Source organism: Acomys minous, assembly GCF_964271855.1.
Source record: "Acomys minous genome assembly, chromosome: 2".
NCBI lineage: Eukaryota > Metazoa > Chordata > Mammalia > Rodentia > Muridae > Acomys > Acomys minous.
In genome coordinates, this window is record NC_140484.1 from 124306906 (window position 1) to 124331476 (window position 24571).

The window sequence follows — 24571 nt, forward strand, 5'->3', positions numbered from 1 at the left end:
AGTAGAGTACCTTTTGTTCAACAAAAGATAGATTTTTATCTATGAGAACTTGGCAGAATTCTAACGTCTGTATCCGCTCTGTTCTACTCTGTCAGCACAGTACCACCTTCCAATCTGCTAGAGAACCTCCTGTGCTGGAACAAGCATACTATGTTCCTCTGAATTCTGGGCACTTCTGGATGGTTCTGACTAACACACTAAGATCAATAGAATGTCCTAAACAGGGTCTGGCAAGACTTCTTAATTCTAATCCATTCATGTGAGAACCAGGAGTAGATTAAAAAAAAAAAGATGAAGATATTTGCATGCGTGTTCTGCTTTGATGGGCTTTCTGATTAGATAGGCTGTAACACTGATCAGATAATTTTAAAGTTAATTCTCTAAATCTCACAGATAATGCTCTCTCACTTTGTGTCATGGAGGCCCTCAAGTGTCAGAGATAAATGCGTTTCCACCTGTGATCTCCAGGCAATCATAGATTGTAGATACATGGGCAAGCAATTATAGTGTAGCTGTTATTCACTGATTAGAATCAGTGCAGCATTTTGTGAGGGTGCACAAGGGGGAAAAACTTGACATTCAAACAGTCATGGAAATGCTTCTAAGATCGTAATACCGAATCTGATTATAGGAGATATAAAAGGCTGACATGTTGGAATCCAGTGCTGAAGGAAAGTTTTAGCTTAAAATCTGGGAAAAGGAGTCCTGAAGACAGAGAAAAAAAATGCCCCAAATAAAATTGACATAGAAAAGATGGCATAGAAAAGTAGCATTACTATTGCTTCTACTTTAATTAAAAATAAAATAAAAAATGTTTGTTGACAAAGGGTAAGGGTTTTTGTTTTATGTTTTGGTTGGCTTGGTTTCAATCAGCGTTTTGTCTAATAGATCACACTTGGGCAAGGAAGAGAGAAGAGCAATGAAGAAATTTCAAAGCAGAAGCCTTTGCCAATAGACCCATTTCTTTGCCACCACAACAAAGCCCCCCAAAGAGCCCCAGTGACAATAGAAACTAGCCAAGGATCTGTAGAGTGACATATGACTAATATGACTCAGAATTTCCTACAACATTAAGCCTGACCCTATAAAGGTGTGGCCACAACAGAATTGTTTAGGTAACTCCTAAATACACCAGAAAGAGGAATCTTTTATCAGTCAAAGGATATATATTCCCAAGACACAAGTGGACATGAGCTTTGAGAAGATCTTACTATGAGTTTCCACAGGTCACCAAGAGTTCCTTGTTACTTCCTTTTCTTGTGATAAATTTCTGCTACGAATGTGGTTTATTTTCTTCCTTATGTCCAGGTCACTATGTCATTCAGGCTGGTCTTGAACTTGTGATTGTTGAATGCCTTGTTCTTTGTACACAATATTCATTTGCTTTGTATATCATTTGAGATCCCACATTATACTGGGAAGCTTTAGGCAAAGTTGATTCTGATCCATTTTTGCTTACATGGAACTTGATTTACATCATCACTGTGTGCAGTGGCTTAACTGTTCCTATGTACAGTATGTATAATTCAATTAAAGTTTTATATCATTTTATACTACAGGGCTGCAAATTTTCAATTTCTAGTCTCAACAACAAATGTAGAAATGAATGATGAGTACAGTACATTATATTTAAGCATCTGATGCCCTTTGTTTTGTGTTGAGTAACTATATAGTTGTGATATTCCTTAAGCCTGCCTTTATAATGCTTTATAATGAAAGAAGTTACAAATAGCAGGCAAAATAGTTCTGGGTCTGCACTAGCTAAAACCTACCCATTCCCTCCAGTTCCTCAAAAGGCATGGAGAATTTCATTCATAGTTAGGTACTTGTCTAAAGGGCTTGAGATATCATGTTGAGCACTGCTGAATTGATTTCAAACATGAAAATTAACACAGATTGACAGAAAATTGGAAACACTAACACAGCATAAAGGCAGGGAGTGAAAGAGGAGATAGTGTCTAACTAGGCCCTACTTTCTGGCTGTGGTGGTTGTGACAGAGCCTCTGTCAGAAGGAACCGAAAGGAGGAACAGATGTAGGGTGGATACGGTCTAAGCCGAAGAAATAAAACCAGGCCTAGGGATGGGCTTTGTCTACTCCCAGTGAAAACATAACTGATTAAGATAAATGTGAAATGGTAGCTCAGGCTTCTGAAGGATCTTGCCTTTCAAATTATCCACAGCATTAAAAAACAGAATTGCAGTATTTATAGTTTTGAAGAAATGTTCAAGCCTCATCCCAGTGTGTAGGCACAGTGGTGTTTTTCTATCAGGCTCCCGACTGAATCACCCAAGTTGGATTCATCTCTTTATGTGGATAGACATTGGACTGTAGATAGTAGAAAGTGGATTCTTGGTTGAGTTACCTGGAAAGACTCCCGTACCCAACCGCTTTCTAGTTATCCTTGAAAAAGAATCTTACCTCCACTGACAGGAAAAATGGAATATCTCAGAATGACATTAATGGAAGCAGAATGAGTCTGTTTTTAATTATGGCACTTTTACTTTTTTTTAAATTTAAGATTAAATACTGCATTGGGCAGTATAAAACTCTACAGAAATGCATATACTGATGATCAGCTTCTAAGATTGGATAACAAAGTGAATTTCTTAACCTGGGGTGGTTCTTGTTCTTGTCAAATTAAGAGTCTCACTGAAAACTAATGTCCAAGTAAGCATATTTTTCATCTCAAATATAAGTGAAAATATGGCTAGAAGAAGTTACATTTTTAGTGACCTGGTGTAAGAACAGAGGGTCACTGGGAATGTATTTGATGTAGCATGAAACTAGAGAAGGCACTTATGACAGTTTCTGAATCCTGATCCCGGGGTGGTTGAGTAATGTGTAGGACACACAGACCAAGCAAGGATAGCAAACAGTGGATGAGTTGGGTTGAGAGTCAGATATAGAATGATTTCCTTTTTTTTTTTCCTCCATGGCCAAAACTCTGAATGAGTGCGCTTCACCAAAGGGACAGATCTGAAGGAGAAGGACAGGATGAGATCAGGAGATAGGATTCCAGGCCCTGGAAACTTGGAGAAGCTGACTGAGATCTGTATGGAAATCTCTAGCAATGGCCTCTGACAAAGGTTTCTCTTGTGGCTGTGAGGATGCAGAGAATTGGTTGATGAAGAAGGAAAGGAAACAACAGACAACAGAGTGTCACCACTTGGCCTCCAGAATCATTTGAGCTGGCTCTTTGACATGATTTTTTGAAGTTCTTTAAAAACTAGCTTAATTCCTAGAAATTATAATATTTTGTCTTAGAATGCAACAAACCCAAATCAATGTTCTTCATAGGAGTTGAACTAAAGAAAGAACAATTATCTTTCCTTTCAAACTTATAGAAATATTGTGGGTGGAAATGTTTCTTCATTATCAGGGGAAATTTAAACTTTTGACAGATCCTGCAGCAAAATTAAGCGAATGAATCAGATATATCAGAGTTCCAATGTCTTGCTCCATACTTTTTTCTCTACCCATGACTGAACTATATATATTAGCACCTATGTAGCTACTACTCTGGTTATTTTCAGGAATATATCCTCTCATTTAAATGAATTTTCTTGGACTTATTTATTACCAGTTTCTTTTTGTCTCAGAAATAAGAGTGTATTGTCAAGACACAAGAAAGGTTAAGCTTTGGTTAACATTGACACCGTTTTCCTTGATACCTTGTTTACAGAGACCACCGGAAGAGTTTGCAGCCAAATATTTGGCAGAGCCAACAGTAGTCATGCAGTATGGCCTGCTAAGTCCAAAAACTGTCTGCCCTCCTTGCCAACGCTGATGCATCTTTCCCCCTCTTTTCTTTGTTCCCAGAAGTATCGGTACCAAGATGAGGACGGTCCACATGATCCTTCCTTGCCTCGGCTAACTCACGAAGTAAGAGGTCCAGAACTGGTGCATGTGTCTGAAAAGAACCTCTCTCAAATAGAAAATGTCCACGGATATGTCCTACAGTCTCACATCTCTCCTCTGAAGGTCGGTCAGATGGCTCTTTTTCCTTTATAGCTGGTGATGGTTGTCACTTCCGATTGCGAAAGGCATTCTTGTGGGCCTGATTGAATGAGGCTTTTAAAAACATAGTTGTGGCCACTGGTTGTAAAGATGTTTTCTGTGGTTTGGAGCCCAACCTGGTGATTCTGGGAAATATTTTTATTGCCATTGTTCGAACGTCTGGAAGAATCCTTTTAGTTGTTGAAAAGGGCCTAGGAAAAGATTCAAGAATGAAAAGTTGACAGGGAAAACAAACCATGTGCTATTAAGTGAATAAAAAAAAAAACCACAGTGGCACACCACACTTTGCTCAACTCTCCTTCTGCCCCCGGCCCCCTATTGGCATGCCTAGTCACAGATGAGACAAAGGAAGTGAATATATCCTAATCACACCTAATGATTGCCCCGCTGTCTGGAAAATGTGTGAGTTGGCTCATCAACACCTCAAGTTTACTTCAGGAAAGTGCTTTCCAAGGTCTCTTTCTATTTGGTGTCATACTTTCACCAACATTTTTTAACTTTTCATTTTTAATTATATACAATTTTTGATCAATGGTATTTCTAGAAGGGAAAATTCAATAAGAATAATATTTTTTCTGTACTCCTTGGTTGCTGTTTTATCTACTAGCCTGATGCTACTTGATTTTGTGCTTTTTGATAAAAAAGTTTCTAAAAACTCATTAATTTTTAAAAAGAAACCATGCTGATTAAATCCTTCCACTGCTATCAAGGTTTGTGTTATTATCCAGACCACTGGTTCATGCAGCACTTCCAATTCTCTGTACCAAAAAATTACAAGTAAAAACGTAACTATAAAATTTGCACTAGACCCCTGGTTCTTATCCTGACCCCATTGGGGATCAACAATAGTTCCACAAAGGTCCTCTAAGACCATTATAAAACACAGATATTTATATTATGATTCATAACCATAACAAAATTACAGTTATGAAACAGCAACAAAAACAATTTTATGTTTGGGTGTCACCACAATATGTGGAACTATCTTAAAGGGTCACAGCATTAGGAAGGCTAAGAACCACTGCCCTAAAGGATGAGAAGTTGCTTGTAAGTATGACGACCTAAGTTCAAATTTCCAGAACCCACAAGCTCCATACACAACATAAAGCAGTCCTCGTCTCCTTACTGGAAAATGGGAGATGGAGTCCAGGTTGTCCTCTGACATTCAAGTACACATACCTATGTTCACACACACACACACACACACACACACACACACACACACACACACACACACACATGCATACATATACAAACAGAAATTTTAAAATTTTATTTTTAACTACTTTTGAAAGTAAATATAATTACAAAAGTTTTCTTCTTCTCTCTCCTTCCTCAAACCCCTCCCTCTCCATTTAATGCATGCTTCTTTTTCTTTCATTATGCTCACTTCATATAATATTGTTCATATAGCTCTCAGAAAATATTAAAAAACAAATAAATTATATGCTCAGCACAGTTCTGACTTTTGATAAGTTTCTCATTTCTTACTATCTAGAAGCATCTGTTATCAACTGAACTGGCTGCAGCTATGACTAGTAATAAAACTATGGGGTCCATGGTCAAATCCCATCAAATATGAAATAACATGCAAAATCGTGCCCTTGGCGTGTGTTGTGCATCTCTCCAGTTTCATCAGATGTTAACAAATAGAAATTAGCATGTAACCTTGAAGAGAAGAAAAGTTAGGGTTGGGAACAGGGCCTTACTGTTCCACATCAAGAACTGTTGTGGGGGAAACCTGACATTTTATCACCGAGAGCTGAAGTCGCTCCACTGTGCACTCCTGACAGCAATGGTTGACTGTGGTCATGAGACTATAGATGCAACTGAACTGCTCCAGACAGGTGGAGCCTCCTTCTTCTTGTCCTGAGAAATCTCAAGTCCCAAATGAAGGCCCAGCAGTGGTTTTATAGAGAGAATTCTGCATGTTTTTCAGCAGAAGAGTGAGCACAACTGTACTTAAGTTTCTCTCTGACTCTAACAATCCAGGATACTGCTTTGTGTTCAGAAGGATACTCGGTGTCTTTGGGGCACCTTTCACCTCTGTAAGCAAGTACTGATCCCAGCTCTATACACCTATAAATTGAGCTAGGGTGGGATTGAGCAACTGCATTGCGCTGAGTATTTGTATTAGATTTATTATTCCTAACTGATTGAATAACTTCCTGTAGGAAACTCCATGGAAGAGATGGAAAAAATGGCTGAGTAAAGCACTTGCCATAACAAATGTGTTTGAATTCCCAGAACTCACATAATGCCAGATGTACTTTCTGTGGTGACATGGGGTACCAGGAGAATTCCTGGGAGGTTACGGGCCTGCTTACTAGGCATATGCAACAGCAAAGAAAAAGAAAAGCAGATCTCAAACAAGGTGGAAATGGAAGACATACAAAAGAAGCCGTCCTCTGACCTCCACACAGACACCATGGCTCATCTGCCCCCCACCCCCTCACATACACCTATAGAACAATTACATTAAATCCACAAAGCCTCTCTTCTTTTTCTTTCTCCCAACTTGTCATTCTCTCTTCTCAGTGTTTCCTCCTTTCCTCTTCAATCAGCTCTAAAGTATAGTTTTTAAGAGTTGACACTATGCGGTAATCAAAACAAAGCTATGCTGGTTACCGTAGAAAAGAAAGCACTGAGTAGTAATAACTGTGCATCCTTAAATTACGTCATTGCCTTCAGAACATACAACATGGATGAGGAAAAGGTCCAGTAAGCTTGTGCGGTTTGGGTGATTTTCAGCCTCCTCTGTTGCACCAGTAACCACTTAATTTGGAAAATATCTATTTGAACTGGTGAAAAGCTTAAAAGTTTGCTTTTTCTATAGAGTAGATCCATCATGTGTGTGTGTGTGTGTGTGTGTGTGTGTTTGTGTGTGTGTGTGTTTGCTTTTATATGTATTTTTTTCTGTTGATCCTTTAGTCTTTCCATTATAGATATTCCACTATAGATATAGATAATTTCAGTTGTTTGTTTATAACGTTTAATTATTGTTACTATATGTGAGTGTGGAGAGTGTGGAGTACCTGTGTGTGTGTGTGTGTGTGTGTGTGTGTGTGTGTGTGTGTGTGTGTGTGTGACAGTGTGTATGTGTGTGTGTGGAGATCAGGGGAATTCTCTCCTTTCACCTTCATCTGTATTCTAAGGATCAAAGTCAGGTCACCAGGCTTGCATAGCCAGCACTTTTAACCACTGAACTGTGTCACCAGCCCAAGTTCAATGGTTTTAGCTTGTGTTTTCTGTTCCATTCATTGGCCTTATAAGTTCTTGTGTATTCTGTTCTTCTAGTTTTATTAGTTTTCATGAGTGTATCATAGTGATAATTCTTACTAAAGTTACCACATGCCAGATTTTAAAATAGTATGTATGAATAATAAACCTTTCATATGAAATGCCAAGGGTAGAAAAGGTTTTTCTCCCCTGGTTGGAGCTAAGAGTTCAGGATGGGTAGCCTCCAAGATATTTTGAACGAGAAAGATCAGTTCACCCAGAGATCTTATTCTGAAGCCCTGTGAGGCCAGTATTTGTTTACCTGGAGGATCTTAAGGATGTTATATTAAACACTCTTTTAGAAGATCTTGGGAGAAAAAAGCTGTGACACTATCCTCTTGCAGCAGTGATAAGAATACATATGTTTACCTTCTTAAGACAATCAGCCATGTTTATGGGGTGTACCAGTGGTGTAATAGCCCTGCCATGACTGGTTGAGGCCATTGAGTTAAGCTAATGAAGACATTTGGGAGGAGAGGCACACAAAGATCTCACCTGCCAGTATGAGTAACTGTCATAGACAGGCATGTCAAGCTCAAGTGCAAGCATTTCCAGAAGTGCAGGATGAATGTCCTCAGCAAGGTAGGTAAGAATCTGCTCTATTATCACAGGGCTAGCGTTTGGAAATCCTGCTGTGATTAAACACTGGTGTGTTGTTTTCACACACAGGAACCCTCCTAAAATCTGGAAATGCTAAGCAGGTACAAATTCTGAATTAGAACTGCCGTATTTCCTACATTGTTGCCTCTCTTCATCTGTCTAGTCTTCCTGGGTCAAACTATGAAGAGGAAAGAAGAAGAAGGCACAGTACACAATCAGAGAATGCCCACAGAAGTCTCCTTAGCAAACCAGGCAGTTCTACTGGTATTAATTAGGAATTTGCTTGTGGCATGTCAGAAACAGTGTATGAGATTGCCGGGCAACAGTTTAAATGTCACACTGAGCAGGCAGGCCCTGAATCACTAGCTGACTAACTTCAGCATTTCAGGTTTTATATCATTTCTTGCCTTCTTCTATAACCTAATGCCTTAGTCCTAAGATTCTTGTCTTTGGCGAGTACCAGCTGCCGGTATGATAAATGAGCTTGCTTAGCTAGTTTTCATTAAAGTGCCTGGGCCAGTGTGAAGTATGGTGTTGGAAAGAGATGTGAAATTTGGCTATTAGATTAAGGGAATTTGTTTTTCTTGACACAAGATGGGGATCTTTTCCCTTCAGATACTATGTAGAATGTTCCATAAAAATAAAAATAAAAAAAACAACAACTAGCCCATAACCACACACACACACACACAAAAACTTGCCTAAAATAAAACATAAGGAGTTTTCTTTTCAGATTATGTCTGAAAAGATGGAACTGAAGGTCAACTCTATGCATTTGGTTATGGAGAGATGAAGAATGTGGCTTGAAGTGCACTTATCACTTCCCTGGGAAGCTCACTTTTAATTACGTGTTAGTCTTTTTTTCAAGATTGTTTATTAGTAAACAAGTGATGGATAAAGGGTTAGTTTCTGTTCCATTCTCCATTGCCTAATGTTCACTGATACTAACACAGAATTTCATTGCCCTAAATCCCATGATGTCTCATATATCAATATGTCGGAAATCTGGCTGTATCCTAAAATCTGTGGTATCTTGTCATTACAATTTATGGGGTTTTCTAGGGTATATTAAAGTTCCTAATAGTCTTCTGAGAATCAGTAGTCATTGACTATGGAAATTAAAGCTATCTTTTACAAGTTGGTGGAAATTGTATTAGTTAGACAATTGGTATTCCTTTCAGTTTTTGTTGAGACTAGAAGGAAGAATTCTGGAAAGCTTGGCCAGAATGTGGGTTAGTGAGTTTAGCGAGAGCTATTTGTGGGGAAATACTGGAGAATCTGTGAGCAGTAGACTCTTGGGGCATTCTAGAGGTAACTGAAATCTGAAGGAAGGAGACATAACTGCAGGCAGAGGAACTTCCAATTATTCCTTGCTTTTCTCTTTTCTTCTTAGAGTGGCCAGGGCTTGCTCATGGAAATGCACTAGCTCAGGGCACCATAAGACCTCTTTCTTTGCAGCGCCTGCCTTGTAGCTCTGACTCTGCCCGTTGGTCATTAAAGGCTGTAGCACACAGAGCAAATATCTCTAGTGCAGTTATCATTTGGAAACGGGCTTCAATCTGTTATTCTAAGTACTATTTGCTGGTCAACATAGAGTGCTGTCTTTGATAGAATCCATTATTAGTAAGCATGTGAGACACTTTGTATTGTTCTACATTTTAATTTTCCATATTTTGTTGTTTGTTGTTTGCATTGAAGTTTTGCTTCCTTCTTGCTCACCATTGGCATCTGCAGTGAAACTAGGCTTGCATCTTCACTAGTATGTTTGGTGAAATCTTATCAGCAATATATGAAAATGCTTCCACACATCTGGATGGTGAAATCTATTCACCTAGCATACAGTCTCCCAGAGCTTTTAGTATAATGTGCAATGTAACATCTAAGATGGGGATATGGCTAGAGGAAAACATTTCCTAAATGCATTTGTTCATGGAACTTCCTCTTCTGAATTAAATTTTGTCTTGGCTACGCCAACATGCCCTGGAAAAAAAAAACATAATAGACACCTAGACTGGGTAACACAAACAATAGGAGAATATGGTATAAAGCTTCATTCTGTTTCTGGAATCAAAAGTAGCCAGATTCAAATACCACATCCTGTACTTCCTAGTTACATGAACATATAGAAAGTATTACTTTAATAAGCCTCAGTCTCTTCATATGTGGAAAATATATGCATTCATATACATCTTTGACATTAAAATATAAATTAGTAAAAACTTCTTTACAAGAAGAAATAAAGTAAAATGAAAGAATTCATTATTGCTATTGATGCCTTGTTATTGATTGAGTTGTATGAATTTATAGTATAGTAATATCTAAGGTACAAATTTTGGTGCAAATTTTCTGGATTTGTACCTTGTGTTGTAGTTGCTGGTTGTATTAATTTCTTTATATATATATCAGCACCTGCTATGCCACTTATCTTAGGTTTTACTATTTTCCTTCCAAATTTAATATGGTTATGTGAGCCACTATGTGGATTTAGTCCAAACAAATACATATTGGAGTGCAGATTTGTCATTTTCAGTCTGTGTAACTTTGGAGAAAATGGTCAGTGTTTCAGAGATGCCATTAATCCATGCATTAAGAAAAATATTTTTGTGTATTAATTGGTTCACCCTTTTAATCAACTTTGACTTCTTCCTGTATATGGTTTCTTATGTTATGCCTTGAATTATAAAGAACTTGCCTTCAACTTTCTTACATCACATATGTAAGAACCAGCTAGACTCACAGGTTTGGGGATTAACACATATTTTATGTCAAGTTGTATGCAGTAAAGTACAAAGAAGGGGTGAATCCTCTCAATACATAAAATTAACTATTTTTTTTTCTGGGGCTGGATAGGAGGTGAATGTGATCAGAGAAAGAACTGTAGAGAGGATTTGTAGAAGCTAAGGAGAGAGGGTCAAAATTATCCCTATCTCTAGGAGTTGTGTAACAATATCTAAGGATTCTTAAAACTGAAAGTACCTGAATAGGGAAAGGATAATTGCAAATTACAGGGAGTCGGGTGACTGCAAGACATGTCATAAAGCAAGGGGTGGGTGAGAAGAGGCAAAGAAAGGCCTTTGGTGGAGATTGGACTCAACCTTCTAAATGATAAGGGATGACTGTAAAATTTATAATAGAGAATGACATAGTCCTACTTGCAAATTACACAATTATTCGTGTGAGTCGCAGTGTTGGAGAAAAGCTGGAAAGGAGTGAGATCAGAATCAAGGGCACCTCATAGAGCTCTGAGACAAAGTAGAAGCACTGATCGTGGAGATGCAATGAATTTGAAAGTTTGTTTTGAAAATATATTATCAGGACTCTGAGACATATTATAAATAGTGAAGGTAGAAGAGAAAAAGTTATGGATTATATAATGCTTTCATTTTTACTGAAATGGGTAGAGGAAGTATATGTATTCAAATTGCTTCCCTATGCAACTAACTAATAGGGCATTTGTCCAGCAAGAGAGAAGCTCTGAATATGATCGCTGCTTTCCCCTTTCCCAAAACCAGAGGGAAACGATGAAGAGTCTAATACAGATATAGAAATCTAGAAATCTTCCCTGTAGTACAAGCTGTTAGTGTGAGTAAAGTTGATAAGAAAAAGTGGAAACTACAGAGGACTGACACACAGGACCCACTCTCACCACCCAGGACTTTGAGGGAAGTCAGGGACCTGCTGAGATCAGAAAGCAGTAAGTCCCATCACAGTGTTTGCTGAGAACAGTGATATTTTCAGGTTTTTTTTTTTACTAAGGTTAAGAAATTCTCATCAAAGGTAGCCATGTACTCTGTGTGCAAGAATATAACCTTCCATCCTAGATTGTGTTGGCCAAGCAGTAACTACTTCCAAAGTAACTTGGTATATAATCAATACTTTGATCATAAGAAAGAAAAACAAACTGAAAACAACCGAAAGCTGTACATGACGCCAGAAGCCGTGAGGTCTTGAACTTTAGCTGCTAAAATATAGTGTTCTTTTGCGTACTTTCTAGACGTGGTATTTTTGGTAATGCCAATGATTAGAAGAGCTAGGCTGCTTCATGTCATTTTACAGTACTAGCAATTCTGGAAAGTATAAACCTATTTACTTCTGTCTCTTGCCACTAGATGGTGGAAGAAGCTGAGCTGAGAACTCTGCCAGTATCGGTTCTTCTGGGAAGAAGCTGAGATCTGAGAGGCCAAACAGGAAAGCATGTAGTTAATAAAGACACCAGAAGGGGTTGGCAGAATTTTGCATACTTGTGATAATGCATTTTGTTCTCTGCCGAGGCCTGGTTAGAGGAGGTGGCTGATGGTACGTGGCCTGGAAAAATGTGTAGTGAACCGGAACACAAAAGCTCCTAGTTGGGATTCTAGGCAAATGAAACCTACCTTGCCCTAATTTTCCTTAATTGGAAAGGGTCATGGCAGTTTATCCTGACTATCTTAATTCTTTAGGCCAGATGTTGAAAATAAAGAAAAAAAATTAAGTTGAATAAAACCTATAGCTGTCCTTCACAATTCAAGAATTCTCTATAGGGTTTAGGGAGATGGCTCTGTGCTTAAAGAACTTGCCTTGTAAGCACGGGAACATGAGTTTGTTCAACGCCAACCTACCTGATTGGTAAAGTCTAAGACAGTGAGAAGAGTTTCGTGGTAGTCCTGAGCTTGCCTGGCCTCCGAATCCATGTGCACAGACGCACTGAAAGAAAGAGAAAAACTTGTCAGTAGAACAAAGCCCACAATGGGTTTATGATGGCTGTTGAAAGATGGATTAGATGATAGTGCTCAAATCTCCTGCCTCTTTCATCTATATAATGGTAATGAAATGATTTTAAAGAGATATTAGATCATTTGGGCATCAAATGACTCTTCATAGGAATTACCTAAGACCATTGGAAAATACAAATATTTGCATTGCAATTCATAACAGTAGTAGAATTACGGTTATGAAGTAGCAACAAAAATAATTTTATGGTTGAGGATCACCACAACACAAGGACCTTTATTAAGAGTCATAGCATTAGGAAGGTGAAGAAGCACTGCTCTAGTATATCATAGGGCTAGACTAAATCCGCAACAAGAGTTACCAGAGCTCATACACTTTCCATAGGTCAAATGAGGTGTAGCCATTGAATTGGGGACATATAACTGGTTTTTTAGTATTCCAAATAAGAATTCACTAAAGCATAAAGAAATATACTCTTCTTGAAGCTCTAGGAGTTATAAAGACATATGTATTATTATTCCTCCTTTCTGGGTAGGAAAAATGAATACAAACATTAGGAAGCTGTTGTGTGTTCACAGTTAATTCTTGAAAGATACTGGGTGTAAATACAGTTAGTGTGACAACAGAGTTCTCAAGTTTAAATTGGTATATTACCAGCTAATGAGTGCCATATAATCTCAAGACAGAGGGACAATGGGAATAATTAACATCAGATTGTTCATAGGGCTTCTGACCCTTAAATGCTTGCAAAATAAATCTAATGAGTAAATAGAGTAAAACAGAAACAGCATCAATCATAAAGATACCCATGTTGGTGTGTAGACATATTCTGGACCATGTTGCCAGATCCATATCTTGCTGTAAGGAAGAGTAAGGATGTCAGAAGGCCACTGAGCTGGCCCAGCTTCCCCAAGCTCCTAGTGATGAGGGTAGAGAACAAAAATAAAATAGTATGCCCAGAGAAGGAAGTTCAAGGATTTCTCAAAAACACGTTGGTAAGGACTAGCAGAGCCTGAACATGGTTTCTTTCTGGGGAATTGTCTTTTTGGTGTCTGTGGTGGCTACATTATTAATGACTCCATTATAATATATATATAATATAATATAAACTATATATATAATATAATATAAACCTGTGGTTCTCAGACTTCAGTAAGCATCTGAATCATGCAAATGGCCCGTCCTACTTCTCCTAGCAAGAGGCTCTGTATTGTAGACCCTAAAATCCATTGGCAGAGTAGTTGCCATGTATGTGAGAAACAATGAAACACAATGAGAAATGCAATGAGAAACAACAAAACAAGTAAGAGCTTAGTCCTGTTCTGTGAAGAGCCTAAGTTCTTTTAGGAGCAGCAATGGTATGAATTTACATCAGAAGCTATATAAAATAAAATATATAAACTGAGTGAGTGCGAGTAGAATTTCATAGGGCAATTTTTCCTTTCCTTTGAAGGAATATTTGAAGAAAACCCACATAATGTATATTCAAGAGAGAATTTGGAGCAATGGAAGTGAATATAATCAAGTTACATTATGTGACATTCTCAAAGAATTAATAAATTATTTTAGATATAAAATTACATGCAAATATATCATATAAAAATACTTGATAGGGAAAGTGGAAATGACTTGTTTCCTCTGACAAAGGTCCTGTCTATATGTAGCAAGCTGATTTAACACAAGTGGCCACATCTAGGATGTGGTCCCCAGTCTAGCTGACTCACCAAAAGTTTTCTGAAAAAACATGGTTTGTCACCTGTGAGTTTAGTAAACTTGAGTGCATTAGGGCTTCTTGCCAGTGTTAGGTAAGCTCATTTCAAATATGTTCAAGAGGTGCTTATTAGAGTCACGTTTATATATAGGCCAGCAAGCCAGCATATAAAAGTATTGCAAAAACTAATTGAGTTCCATTTCCAGGTGGAAGGAAAGAACTGACCCCTGAAAGTTGTTTTCTGGCCTACACACATGTGTCATATCACGGGCATGACTAAATATGCCCCTAAGAAGGTACTTATAATAAAGTACATGTATATACAAAACACTCAGGAAAATGGCCTCCCAATGTGGACCTTGATGACCAATAAGCAATTGGACACATAAGGAAGGTTAGGCCACTTGTGACAGTCAGCTTGAAATAATAACTGAACATCATGGTTGGCACTACAGAGATTTCTTTTCTCAACCCTTCCTAGTGCATGTGAAGGAATTTATTCAATAATAAATGGCTTTGCATGCCTTTAATCTCAGCACTTGGGAGGCAGAGACAGGCGGATCTCTGTGAGTTCGAGGACAGCCTGGTCTACAAAGTGAGTCCAGGACAGTCAAGGCTACACAGAGAGACCCTGTTTCAAAAAACCAGTAAATAAATAAATAAATAAATAAATAAATAAATAAATAAATGGTTTTGTGATCTATGTTTACACTTATATGACTAGTTTTTGATTATTAATAAGCAACACAAAACTTTTAAGATAGCTTTTCTAAAATGAGTATTAATTTCTCTCTGAAGAGCACTGATAGCTGAAGTGCTGCTGTCCCCTCAACACACTCCTGGAGAATGTTTTTGAAAGATTCCTCTGAATGTCTGAAGCAACACTTCCCAGTCCTATATTTACTGGCTTATGATAAAGTTTAACTCACAAATCAGGCATAATTAGGAAGCAAAAACAACTAATAAAATAGAGCAAACATCACATACTTGCTACAAAATACATTATCAAATCCACAGCAGCTTTTTGTAATAAACTTGTCAGCATCATTACTTTTTGTGGCTCGGGGCCATTATTAAGTAGAATAATGGTTATTGGAACATAAGTGCTTCAACTCTATGGCAGGCAATCTGATAAATAGGTGCGACTGAGTGACTAAATGGACACATACTCATCAGCGCAGTGCTGACATGGTGAATTCTCTAATATGCTTCTTTTTCCGTGCAGGGTAGTGGAGTGGGAGGAGATATTATGTTGAAGGATTGATATCATAAACATAAGTGTGCCAGTTGAATAGTAATTAGACACCCCTGAGCCCAGATTCTGCATTTGTGCCCTGAATATAATAATAAACAGAATAGTCATTGAAGGAGGCTGTTGCCTATCAGTTCATATTTTCTTACGCTTAAAGTCCCCCTCACATCTATATCAGATCCCAATGGCTAGCTCTTTTCCCCACGTCCCATTTCTCTATACTCCATTTTCCTTTTATTTTCTTTGGCTCGTTTTCCCTCTTACGGACGACCAGTGAGAAGGGAGCAGCAACGTGTGAGAGAGGAAAGAGTTAAGGGAAATTTCGGTGTGTGCGACTCTCAGAGATCAGTGTGATCAGACGGGAGGCACACTAATGGAATTGTCATATCAAGAACAAAGGGAGGACGGATGGTTCTGCACCTCTGCAGAGTATAGCATTAGAAGCTGAGAAGCTCACTTCAAGGAGAGTGGCAGCAAATGAGAGTTCTTCTGGAGAGGGAGGGACAGGCTTAGAAAGGGTTTAAAGCCAGACCAAATGTGAAGATCAAAGGCAAGAATGAAGTTGTCCTTGAAGAATAGCCAGCTCAGGTAAACATGGTAGGTCTTGTGGGACAATTATATGAAAGGAAAAAAAAAAGGATTCTATACAATTACTGTGAGCTTGGTGGAGACCTCAAGGGTAGTCAATGAGTAGACCAACAGAGGCCATGTAAATTTATGATGGAAAAATTTAATACTTTCTTCTAAGACAGACTGGTTTGCCTCATTAGGTAGTAAGCTTCCTATAATTCCTTTTCATAGTCATAAAGGAGGCAGAGCATTTTCACTGGGGAGTTAGGGATGTAGTAGCTCTGTTGTTAATTTGCTAGCCTATATGAAGCCCTGGGTTTGACCCCTCAATGGTGGCATGCACCTATATTGCCACATCTTTCGAAGTGGAAGCAAGGGGATCAGAAGTCTAAGATCATCCTCAGGCACCCAATGGGGGTCAGGCCTACCCTGGAATACATGAGATTCTGTCCCATAGAGAGAGATGGACTGGGGAGAAGGATAGAAAACCAAAAACAAAGGAAGGAAGGAAGGAAGGAAGGAAGGAAGGAAGGAAGGAAGGGAGGGAGGGAAGGAGGGGAGGACAAAGAGAGAAAGGGAGGAAGGCTACAAAAGTCAACAAGCATGCAAACTCAGTAGACTGTTATATAGATGATACCGGTAAATGATAATATTTAGAACTATGGCTTTATTAGTTTTAAGTTATTAGACCTTTGAGAAATTAAAAAATATGTTCTTTTGGTCAAATAAAACTTACAATCTATGCTGACAATTTGCATATAATTTCAGGGAGAATTGGGTCACAGGAAGCCATCTATGGGCTCTAAGAACCAGGGCTGAGGTTAAGAATATCTGTATGGACTGAATTTCAAGTTCCCTTTCATCCCTGAGAATTTACAATTCTCATTTCTCTGGCTCAGACTTTTACCCCGGTTAAGGAATTCTTCGCTCTTCTCTAAAAGAAACACTTTGTAAATGTCAGAAAAAAAATTGTATCCCCAATTCTTTGTCTGTACAGAGCTTGTCCAGCTTTACAGCAGACCTTAACAGCAAAGAGCAATAGGCTGGGGCAGGTTCAGGGAAGAGGGCCCGGGTGCACCGGCTCTTGGCAATGCAGAGCCTCTCTTAGTGCATGCTCCCTTTCTCTCCATGTTTCCAGTGCAATTTTCTTTTTTTTTTTTTAATCAAAATATACATAATTTATTTTATTTTATTTTTAATACATTTTATTAATTTATTCATATTACATCTCAATTGTTATCCCATCCCTTGTATCCTCCCAATCCTCCCTCCTTCCCATTTTCCCCTTACTCCCTTCCCCGATGACTGTGACTGAAGGGGACCTCCTCCCCCTGTATATGCTCATAGGGTATCAAGTCTCTTCTTGGTAGCCTGCTGTCCTTCCTCTGAGTGCCACCAGGCCTCCCCATCCAGGGGACATGGTCAAAAATGGGGCACCAGAGTTCACATGAAAGTCAGACCTCACTCTTCACTCAACTTTGGAGAATGTCCTGTCCATTGGCTAGATCTGGGTAGGGGCTCGAAGGTTACTGCCTATACTGTCCTTGGCTGGTGCCATAGTTTGAGCAGGACCCCTGTGGCCAGATCTGCCCATCATGATGTTCTTCTTGTAGGTTTCTAGGACCCTCTGGATCCTTCTATTTCCCCATTCTCCCATGCTTCTCTCACCTAAAGTCCCAATAGGATATCCTCCCTTCTATCCCACTTTACTGATAAGTGAAGACTTTCATGCAATTTTCTATTTATTAGTGTCTTAAGCCTTTACAGGTGATGTAAACCAAGAGCTGTGAGAGCCTGTATCTCTAAATTTGTAGTTTAACTTCTGTAGGATTGTTTTCTTTGCGTTAAGTAAAAGCCTCATCCCAGTTGAGAACTGCTTTCAAATTACCCCCATCAACCTGCTAAAATCATGGTGCAGTTTCCACAGGTTTCCAACACAGAGGATTTCCAATATGTGAAAAGACTCTTCACAGAAATGTCAGTTATAAAGTGAACACTAGATATTTATTTTTTCATCTGGGTCACAGAGGTGCACTTGGATCAGATTCATCTTTGCTCTGTACCATTAAAGATATTGACAGATGCAGAGTTGCTAGGTCTGAAATTTTGAGGATAGCTAGCTCATAACATTTCCCTTTCTGCTCCAGGGCAGGGTGAGCTGTTTATAAATCGAGCTGCAAAGATGATGAATTGGATGTCTCCAACTCAATTAGCTTAATGTGGGTAGGAGGCTCTCCAGGTTCTTCAGCCTCTGTTTTACTCATCTTCAGAGCAGACTGTTACATAAAATGTGGCTGAGTACTAACGTCTGAGCCTCAAAGAAACGGAGTTGGTATTTTTCACTTCAGCATCCAGTCCAGTGTCATCTTGTATTTCATGGCTTCTGGTTGGCTCCAGAGCCACGGAGTGATGCTCCTTACAGCCAGCTTTACCGTGTTATCTTTCTGCTTTTTAACTGTGCTAAGAAAGAGCCCAATAGAATTGCTGCTGTCACCGAGTGATTTAGTTGGGGGAGGGAGTCTCAGCAGTTTAAGAGGGGGGACAGAAACAGAGCTGTTTCCCTGTCAAATGTATGCTCACATGAGATGGGCCCCTGTGAAGCCGATGCTGACAGTCTGGAGGGCTTTTGACATGCCCAACTCACTTCAGTAGTGAAATTTGTGGATGGAACAGATTATGAAGTTGTTTGATTTGCTGTTGTTGTTGTTATTTGTTTTTGTTTTAGGCTGTTTTACTGTTTTCATTAAATATTTTTATTAAATATTTTTACATATACATTTGTATTATTACACATATATACAATAAACTACCTAAAGCAAGAAGAACCACAAAACAATCAGGAATTATATACATGTTAAATTCATAATGCTTTGGCTGTTTGTATTTGTCAGCCTTCAAGAGAACATGTTTCCTACCTTGGTGAGTCTAAAATTCTGAATGTAAATCAACTCATGGTCATATCAATTACTAGTATATTTTTCTCACAAGAATAAACATCCTAGCTGTTACAGATAGACATTATTCTATAGAAAGATAAGGTAAAATTGTTAGATAAGGTCTTCAAAAATCTCAGAGACATACAGAATATGGTATTTAAAGATTTTTTTTATTATTTTAAAGTTACATTTACAATACAACAAGTTAACTCCTGGCAACGCCCAGCCTACCTCACAGAGGATGATGAGCATCAAAGAACCTCCTTATGGAGATGGCTTCAAATGTGGCAAAAGAGCAACTGGGCAAAATGTCCCCGATTCTACTACAGACAGAATTCTGCCTTAAATAGGGCAAGCTGGGATGTAGCATCAATGGCCAAACTCTGCCAAGACAGGGCAAGCAAGTCCTCAATAATTCCTGCCTCAAAAATATATGTCAGATTTATTGGGCCAGAAGGCTGAAGATAATGCTCCGACATTATAAAGTTTTGGGAGACTGTTCAGGCAGCAAAGTGTCTCTGTCATCTCCTCATTTGGGAAGCTGCTAACCTGCATTCCCTGTATACTCAGGTAATTAATTTTTCCTACTCCTATCTAATACCTGGATGAGGCAGCCCCTCTTTTTATAAAAGGTAGGAAAAGCTAGCTTATCCTGAGTTCAATTTGCATTAGTAATTCTGACATTGTCTATACATTTGTTGGCCATTTGTATGTCTTCTTTCAAGAAATGCCTTCTTATGTATTTTACTCTTTTTTTTTTTTTTTTTTTTTTACCATGGAGTTATTTGTTTTCTTGATACTAAATAATAGTTCCAAATAGATTTTGGATATTAAGTCCTCAGCATAATGTTTGTGGGGTTTTGTTGTTGTTTATTTTGTTTATTTTTTTTTTATCTGTAGGTTTCTCTTTAGTGTGTTGATTGTTTCCCTTTTGTGTGGATGCTGCTAGGGTGGTGTGATTACATTTGCATAACTTTGCTTTCATTGCCCGGCATTTGGGGTCATATTTTAATAAAATAAGAAAGGGCCACCAAAAAATATTTCACGAAGCTTTATTTGTTTCTTCTTGAAGCAGTATTCTAGTTTTAGGCCTTTAGCCAAGACTTTATCCACACAGAGTTGAGTCTTCTAGAAGATTTAGGATAAGGGTCAAAGGTCATTCTTTCGCAAGTTGATATCTATATTTCCCAGACCATCTGAAGACAGTTCTTTCCCCATTATGAGTTCTTGGCAGCTTTTCCAAATATTGTCTGGCTGTGAAACTGTGGATTTGTTTCTGGATTCCCTACTCTGCTACCCCAGTCTGTACCTGTGTTCATGCTGGTACCACCGCCTTTCAGTTCCTTGCACTGGCCTCCCCTGGATACATTGAAGGCAGGAGGCGTGAGTCTTTCAGTTTTGCTCTTTTCTTGGGAGCTTGTTTATGGTGCTCATTTGGAAAGAAATTACATTGTATCTGTAGACCACTTTTTGGCAGAAAGGACATTTTCACAGTAGAATTTTTCCAGTCTGGGAATACAGAATAGTTTTCCATTTACTTGTATCTTTTCCAGTTTCTTTTATCAAATATGCTACAACTTCCTGCGTAAGAATCTCCCACCTCCTTGGGTAAATGTATTCCTAGGTATTTTATTTTATTTGTACCTGTGATCAGTAGATTTTTTTCTTGATATTTTCTATCAAGTATCCTACTGCTGTATAAATAAACAGAAACTTGACTTTTCATAGCAGTGAGAGGATTGGAAGCCCCAGGCTGCTGAAGACCAGGGATAGAATCAACCTTGCGTTCCTTGAAGCCTGGCTTGTGCGGTCTCACCTTGTGCAAGAGCAGTTCAGGGAGCTGCCTCCACAGGTATCAGCCTGGAACATGGGGCAATGAGGATGCTTTGATGTTGGGATGCCTGGGGTGGGGTTCTGTAGCAGATAATATTGTGCTCATTTCTTTTTCTTTCCTACAACAGATGCTGTCTTTTTATGTGATGGGTTGTCTAGGGTCATAGGAATGACATCACAGACTGTCCTTTGTGTTCTCTGGCACTTCTTGTTCCTGTTTAGCATAAACTCTTAGGAATGTCCTAAGGCTTGAGATGTCTCCTACCATTCTCAGTGCATGTTTTCATCCCTGCTTTTTTGTTTATTATTTCACTTTATTTTATTTTGAGATGGAGTCTGGATATTTAGCCCATATTGACCATAAGCTTGTGATCTTCTTTCTTAGGAATCAAAACTCTCAGGAATTTCTGATTTTTAAAAAAAATTTTTTGATAACATGATTAGACAAGATATTATTTATAAATTCAGTTTCACTTTTATGCATGTAGCGAATAGAATCTTGAGAATTTTTAAATAATACATTTTTTTAAGTTCAAGTCTAGTTTGCTAACAGACACATGGTCATCACACATCAAATGTTAGACTTCCCTTTCACTGTCAACACAGAAACACGTTTTTGGACTTGCACAGTGGCTGCTTTGCCTTATGTAAGACACCACTTCTAACTATTGTTGGATTAACAAAATAAAGTAAATGAGCCCCAATCAAACTGCCTGTGTTTAAAGTTCTACTAATTTTTGGCATTTTGCAAATATAATAAAAGATGCATAACAACAAATTTATAGAATCACATGTAGTCTATGTGTAAGTATTTAGCTCACAGAAAATGTCGATTTAGTATCTGTTTTGTGTCAGGCACAGATGAATCCACTAAAGATACAACAGTGAATAAAACAGAGCCAGTTCTTTTCTTTAAAGCATTCACAATCCTATGAAAATAGGCAGGCAAAAAGTGTAAAGCCATCATGCAGGATTTTATAAGAGTTACAGAGATTCAAAACAGAGGGATACTAGGGAAAAGTGGTGATGGTCAGCACTAAAGCCCAGGACTATATTGGGTAGAAAGATGAGAGAAGAACGTTTACTAAGATAGTGTTTGAGCAAAATCCTAGAAGAATTAACGGTGCCTGCCGTGTATGCATTGGGGGAGATAACCCTGGTGAACACATCAGTTACTGCAAAGACTCTGTGGCTGAGCCTTGTTTACTACAGTCCAAGGACTGTTCAGTGTGACAACTGAAAAATCTCTGGTGTAGCGGAAAGTGAGGTTAGAGTGATACTGAGGAGGTTAAGGTGGGTGGGCAATCAGTTTCCATATATATATATATTATAAGCTGAAATAAAGATGTATTTTCATAATGAGATGAGAAGCCAGGGAAGCGTTGTGAACAGTGGAGTAAGATGACGTAATTTATCATTGGAAAAGTGTTTCTTTGGCTGCTCTATAGAGAATAGGCTATTTACGTCTACATAACAGACATCAAATATTGTCACTTTGTGTGCTCAGCATAAATGAGTATAGAAAAAGCATAATCTAATCATGCTTCACATTTATAGATCCGAGATTGTTTTATAAACCAAATTAGTTTCAAATTTCTCAGTAAAATATTAAGGCCCTTTATCTTTTCCCAATCACTTTGAGGTGAATTTTACTTGAAGTACCTAGATAAAATATATAGTTGTTTTCAATAAAAGTTATCAAGTTTTATTACAGGGATTGTGAAATTTTTAAGCACAAAGACTTATTGAAATTAATACCATTCTATGTCTTAGGAAATATTTTAAGATCACGTGACTTCTTTTGAATTCTTTCCTGGATGAAAAAATCAATATCTTCTAGATGTTGAATATAAGATTCTGTTTGTTTTCAGTTTAAAATGATAGAAGAATCTAGAAACATAGAGATAAGTCTGTGTCAAAAATGAAGATGTCTGTTCCACCAAACATCCCCTGCTACCACTTCCTAGCATCCACTGCCAAACTTGATGCAAAATAAGGATTCAGTGTGGCTCTACATCCCAAATGGATCAGGATCCATCTACTGACCAAATGCTAACACAATATTTTAAATCTTGAGTTTGCACAATTTTCAGAGCCTCCACATAGTACCTCAAAATTAAACTACCGATCTTCTTGGCATTTTCGTGGTGTCATTATTGACTTATATTTTAACATTTATCACACTGCATTATTTGTGAAACTTCAGCCCAATTCTGTTATCAGACTGTCAGGGTAGCAGGTGTGTCTTATTTGTAAGGTGATAGTACTGTACATGACAAAGACAATGGCTGGATGTCCCTTCACTGAATAAGTGAGTGGGGTGGGGGGGAGAACACAAAATCTCATGCTAGTGATTTTCTGAGATAAGGGCTCAATCTCCCCAGAAAAGAGAACGCTTCCTTGGGTATTCAGCCAGCCCTTCTCATAGAAATGTTGGGTTGAACAGCCATATTATTAACCAAAGATTATGCAATGAACAACAATTAATAACAGAGCAATAGAGTGGCTAATACCTTAAAGCCATGGCTGGCTGGCTGCACTAAGGAAGGCTGCATTGTCAGAAAGGACAGAATGATTGCCTGTGATCTCCAGTTATATTATCCCCTCTGGGCCACTGCTTGATACTGAAATAAATCCTTCTGTTTTTATTTCCTCCCTTTCACTTGGGTAGCGGGTCTATTACCCTATTCACTGTGCACTACCCACTGTCCTTTTATTGGTTACACGCTGATGTTGTAGGAAGTTCCTTCAAGTCACTGGCTTGAAACAGCCCAGATTTACTAGCTTATGGATAAAAATTACAAATGCAAAGTGAGCCACAGTGGGCTAACATCAGGTGTAAAAGTTCAGAGGGAAATTGGGTTCATGGCCTTTTCTAGCTTCTAAAGAAAGCTCTTACAACACTTCTTGTTTGCTGAACTGTTTTCTTACCTCTCCAGCCAGAAGGAGATCATCTTTTAACCTTCTTCCTGAAACACAGTATTTTGCAGTTCCTCTGCTTCTGTCCGCCTATGTCCTTTCCTGACTCTTCTAAGAACCCTTGTGATTACATCAGGCCCAACAAAGTAACCTCAAAACCATTTCAAAAAGCATCCCTAATCTAAACGTATCTGCTAGTTACTCCTGCTATGTAAGGTCACATATTGACATATATCAGAACTTAGAATGTGGCTAATTGGGGCACCATTATCTTACCTAAAATAATCTTTAACAGCTTTTTTTTTTTTTGTAAATAGTAAGTCAAAGTGTGTGGGATTGGTGCATATTTAACAGTTCTTTACGTATGTTATGATCTAAAAAAATATATCCAGAAGCTGTCATTTTCCCTAAATCCCCATGTACAAATACAAGTTGTAATTTATACAAAAAGATAACCCCTAGCTACCATAACTAGTCCTTACAGGCTGCTTTTCATCATATCTGAAGAAAACTCTTTTACATTTCTCTGTACCGCTGCTGAAATTAAGTGCTATAATTAAATTTAATGATGAATGTGAATTTATTAGTGAGCATATGAAAGTATTCTAGGAACATGTGATTCTATTTATAACCTGCAGTAGTTTTTCGAGGCAAATGTTATTATTTGTTTTGAAAATTAGGGTTCTGATGTTGAGTAAAAATTAACCACTTGCTCAAAGCTGTCTAAGTACTAATTGGTGTA

The 24571-nt window shown here is 38.3% G+C and overlaps 1 protein-coding gene across 18 annotated transcripts in view; it reads left to right on the top strand.

Moving 5' to 3' along the window:
- DLG2 (discs large MAGUK scaffold protein 2) overlaps window positions 1-24571 on the top strand; it is a gene marked incomplete at its 3' end in the record, with an annotated part of 1901401 nt that overhangs the window by 943328 nt on the left and 933502 nt on the right. For 13 of the 18 annotated variants that reach the window (XM_084767719.1, XM_084767691.1, XM_084767717.1 and 10 more), the window contains one exon: window positions 3822-3983. In XM_084767719.1, the coding sequence (XP_084623845.1) occupies window positions 3822-3983 (162 nt within the window). The remainder of the gene's footprint in view (window positions 1-3821; window positions 3984-24571) is intronic. The other 5 variants (XM_084767713.1, XM_084767695.1, XM_084767699.1 and 2 more) reach the window with 1 other exon arrangement.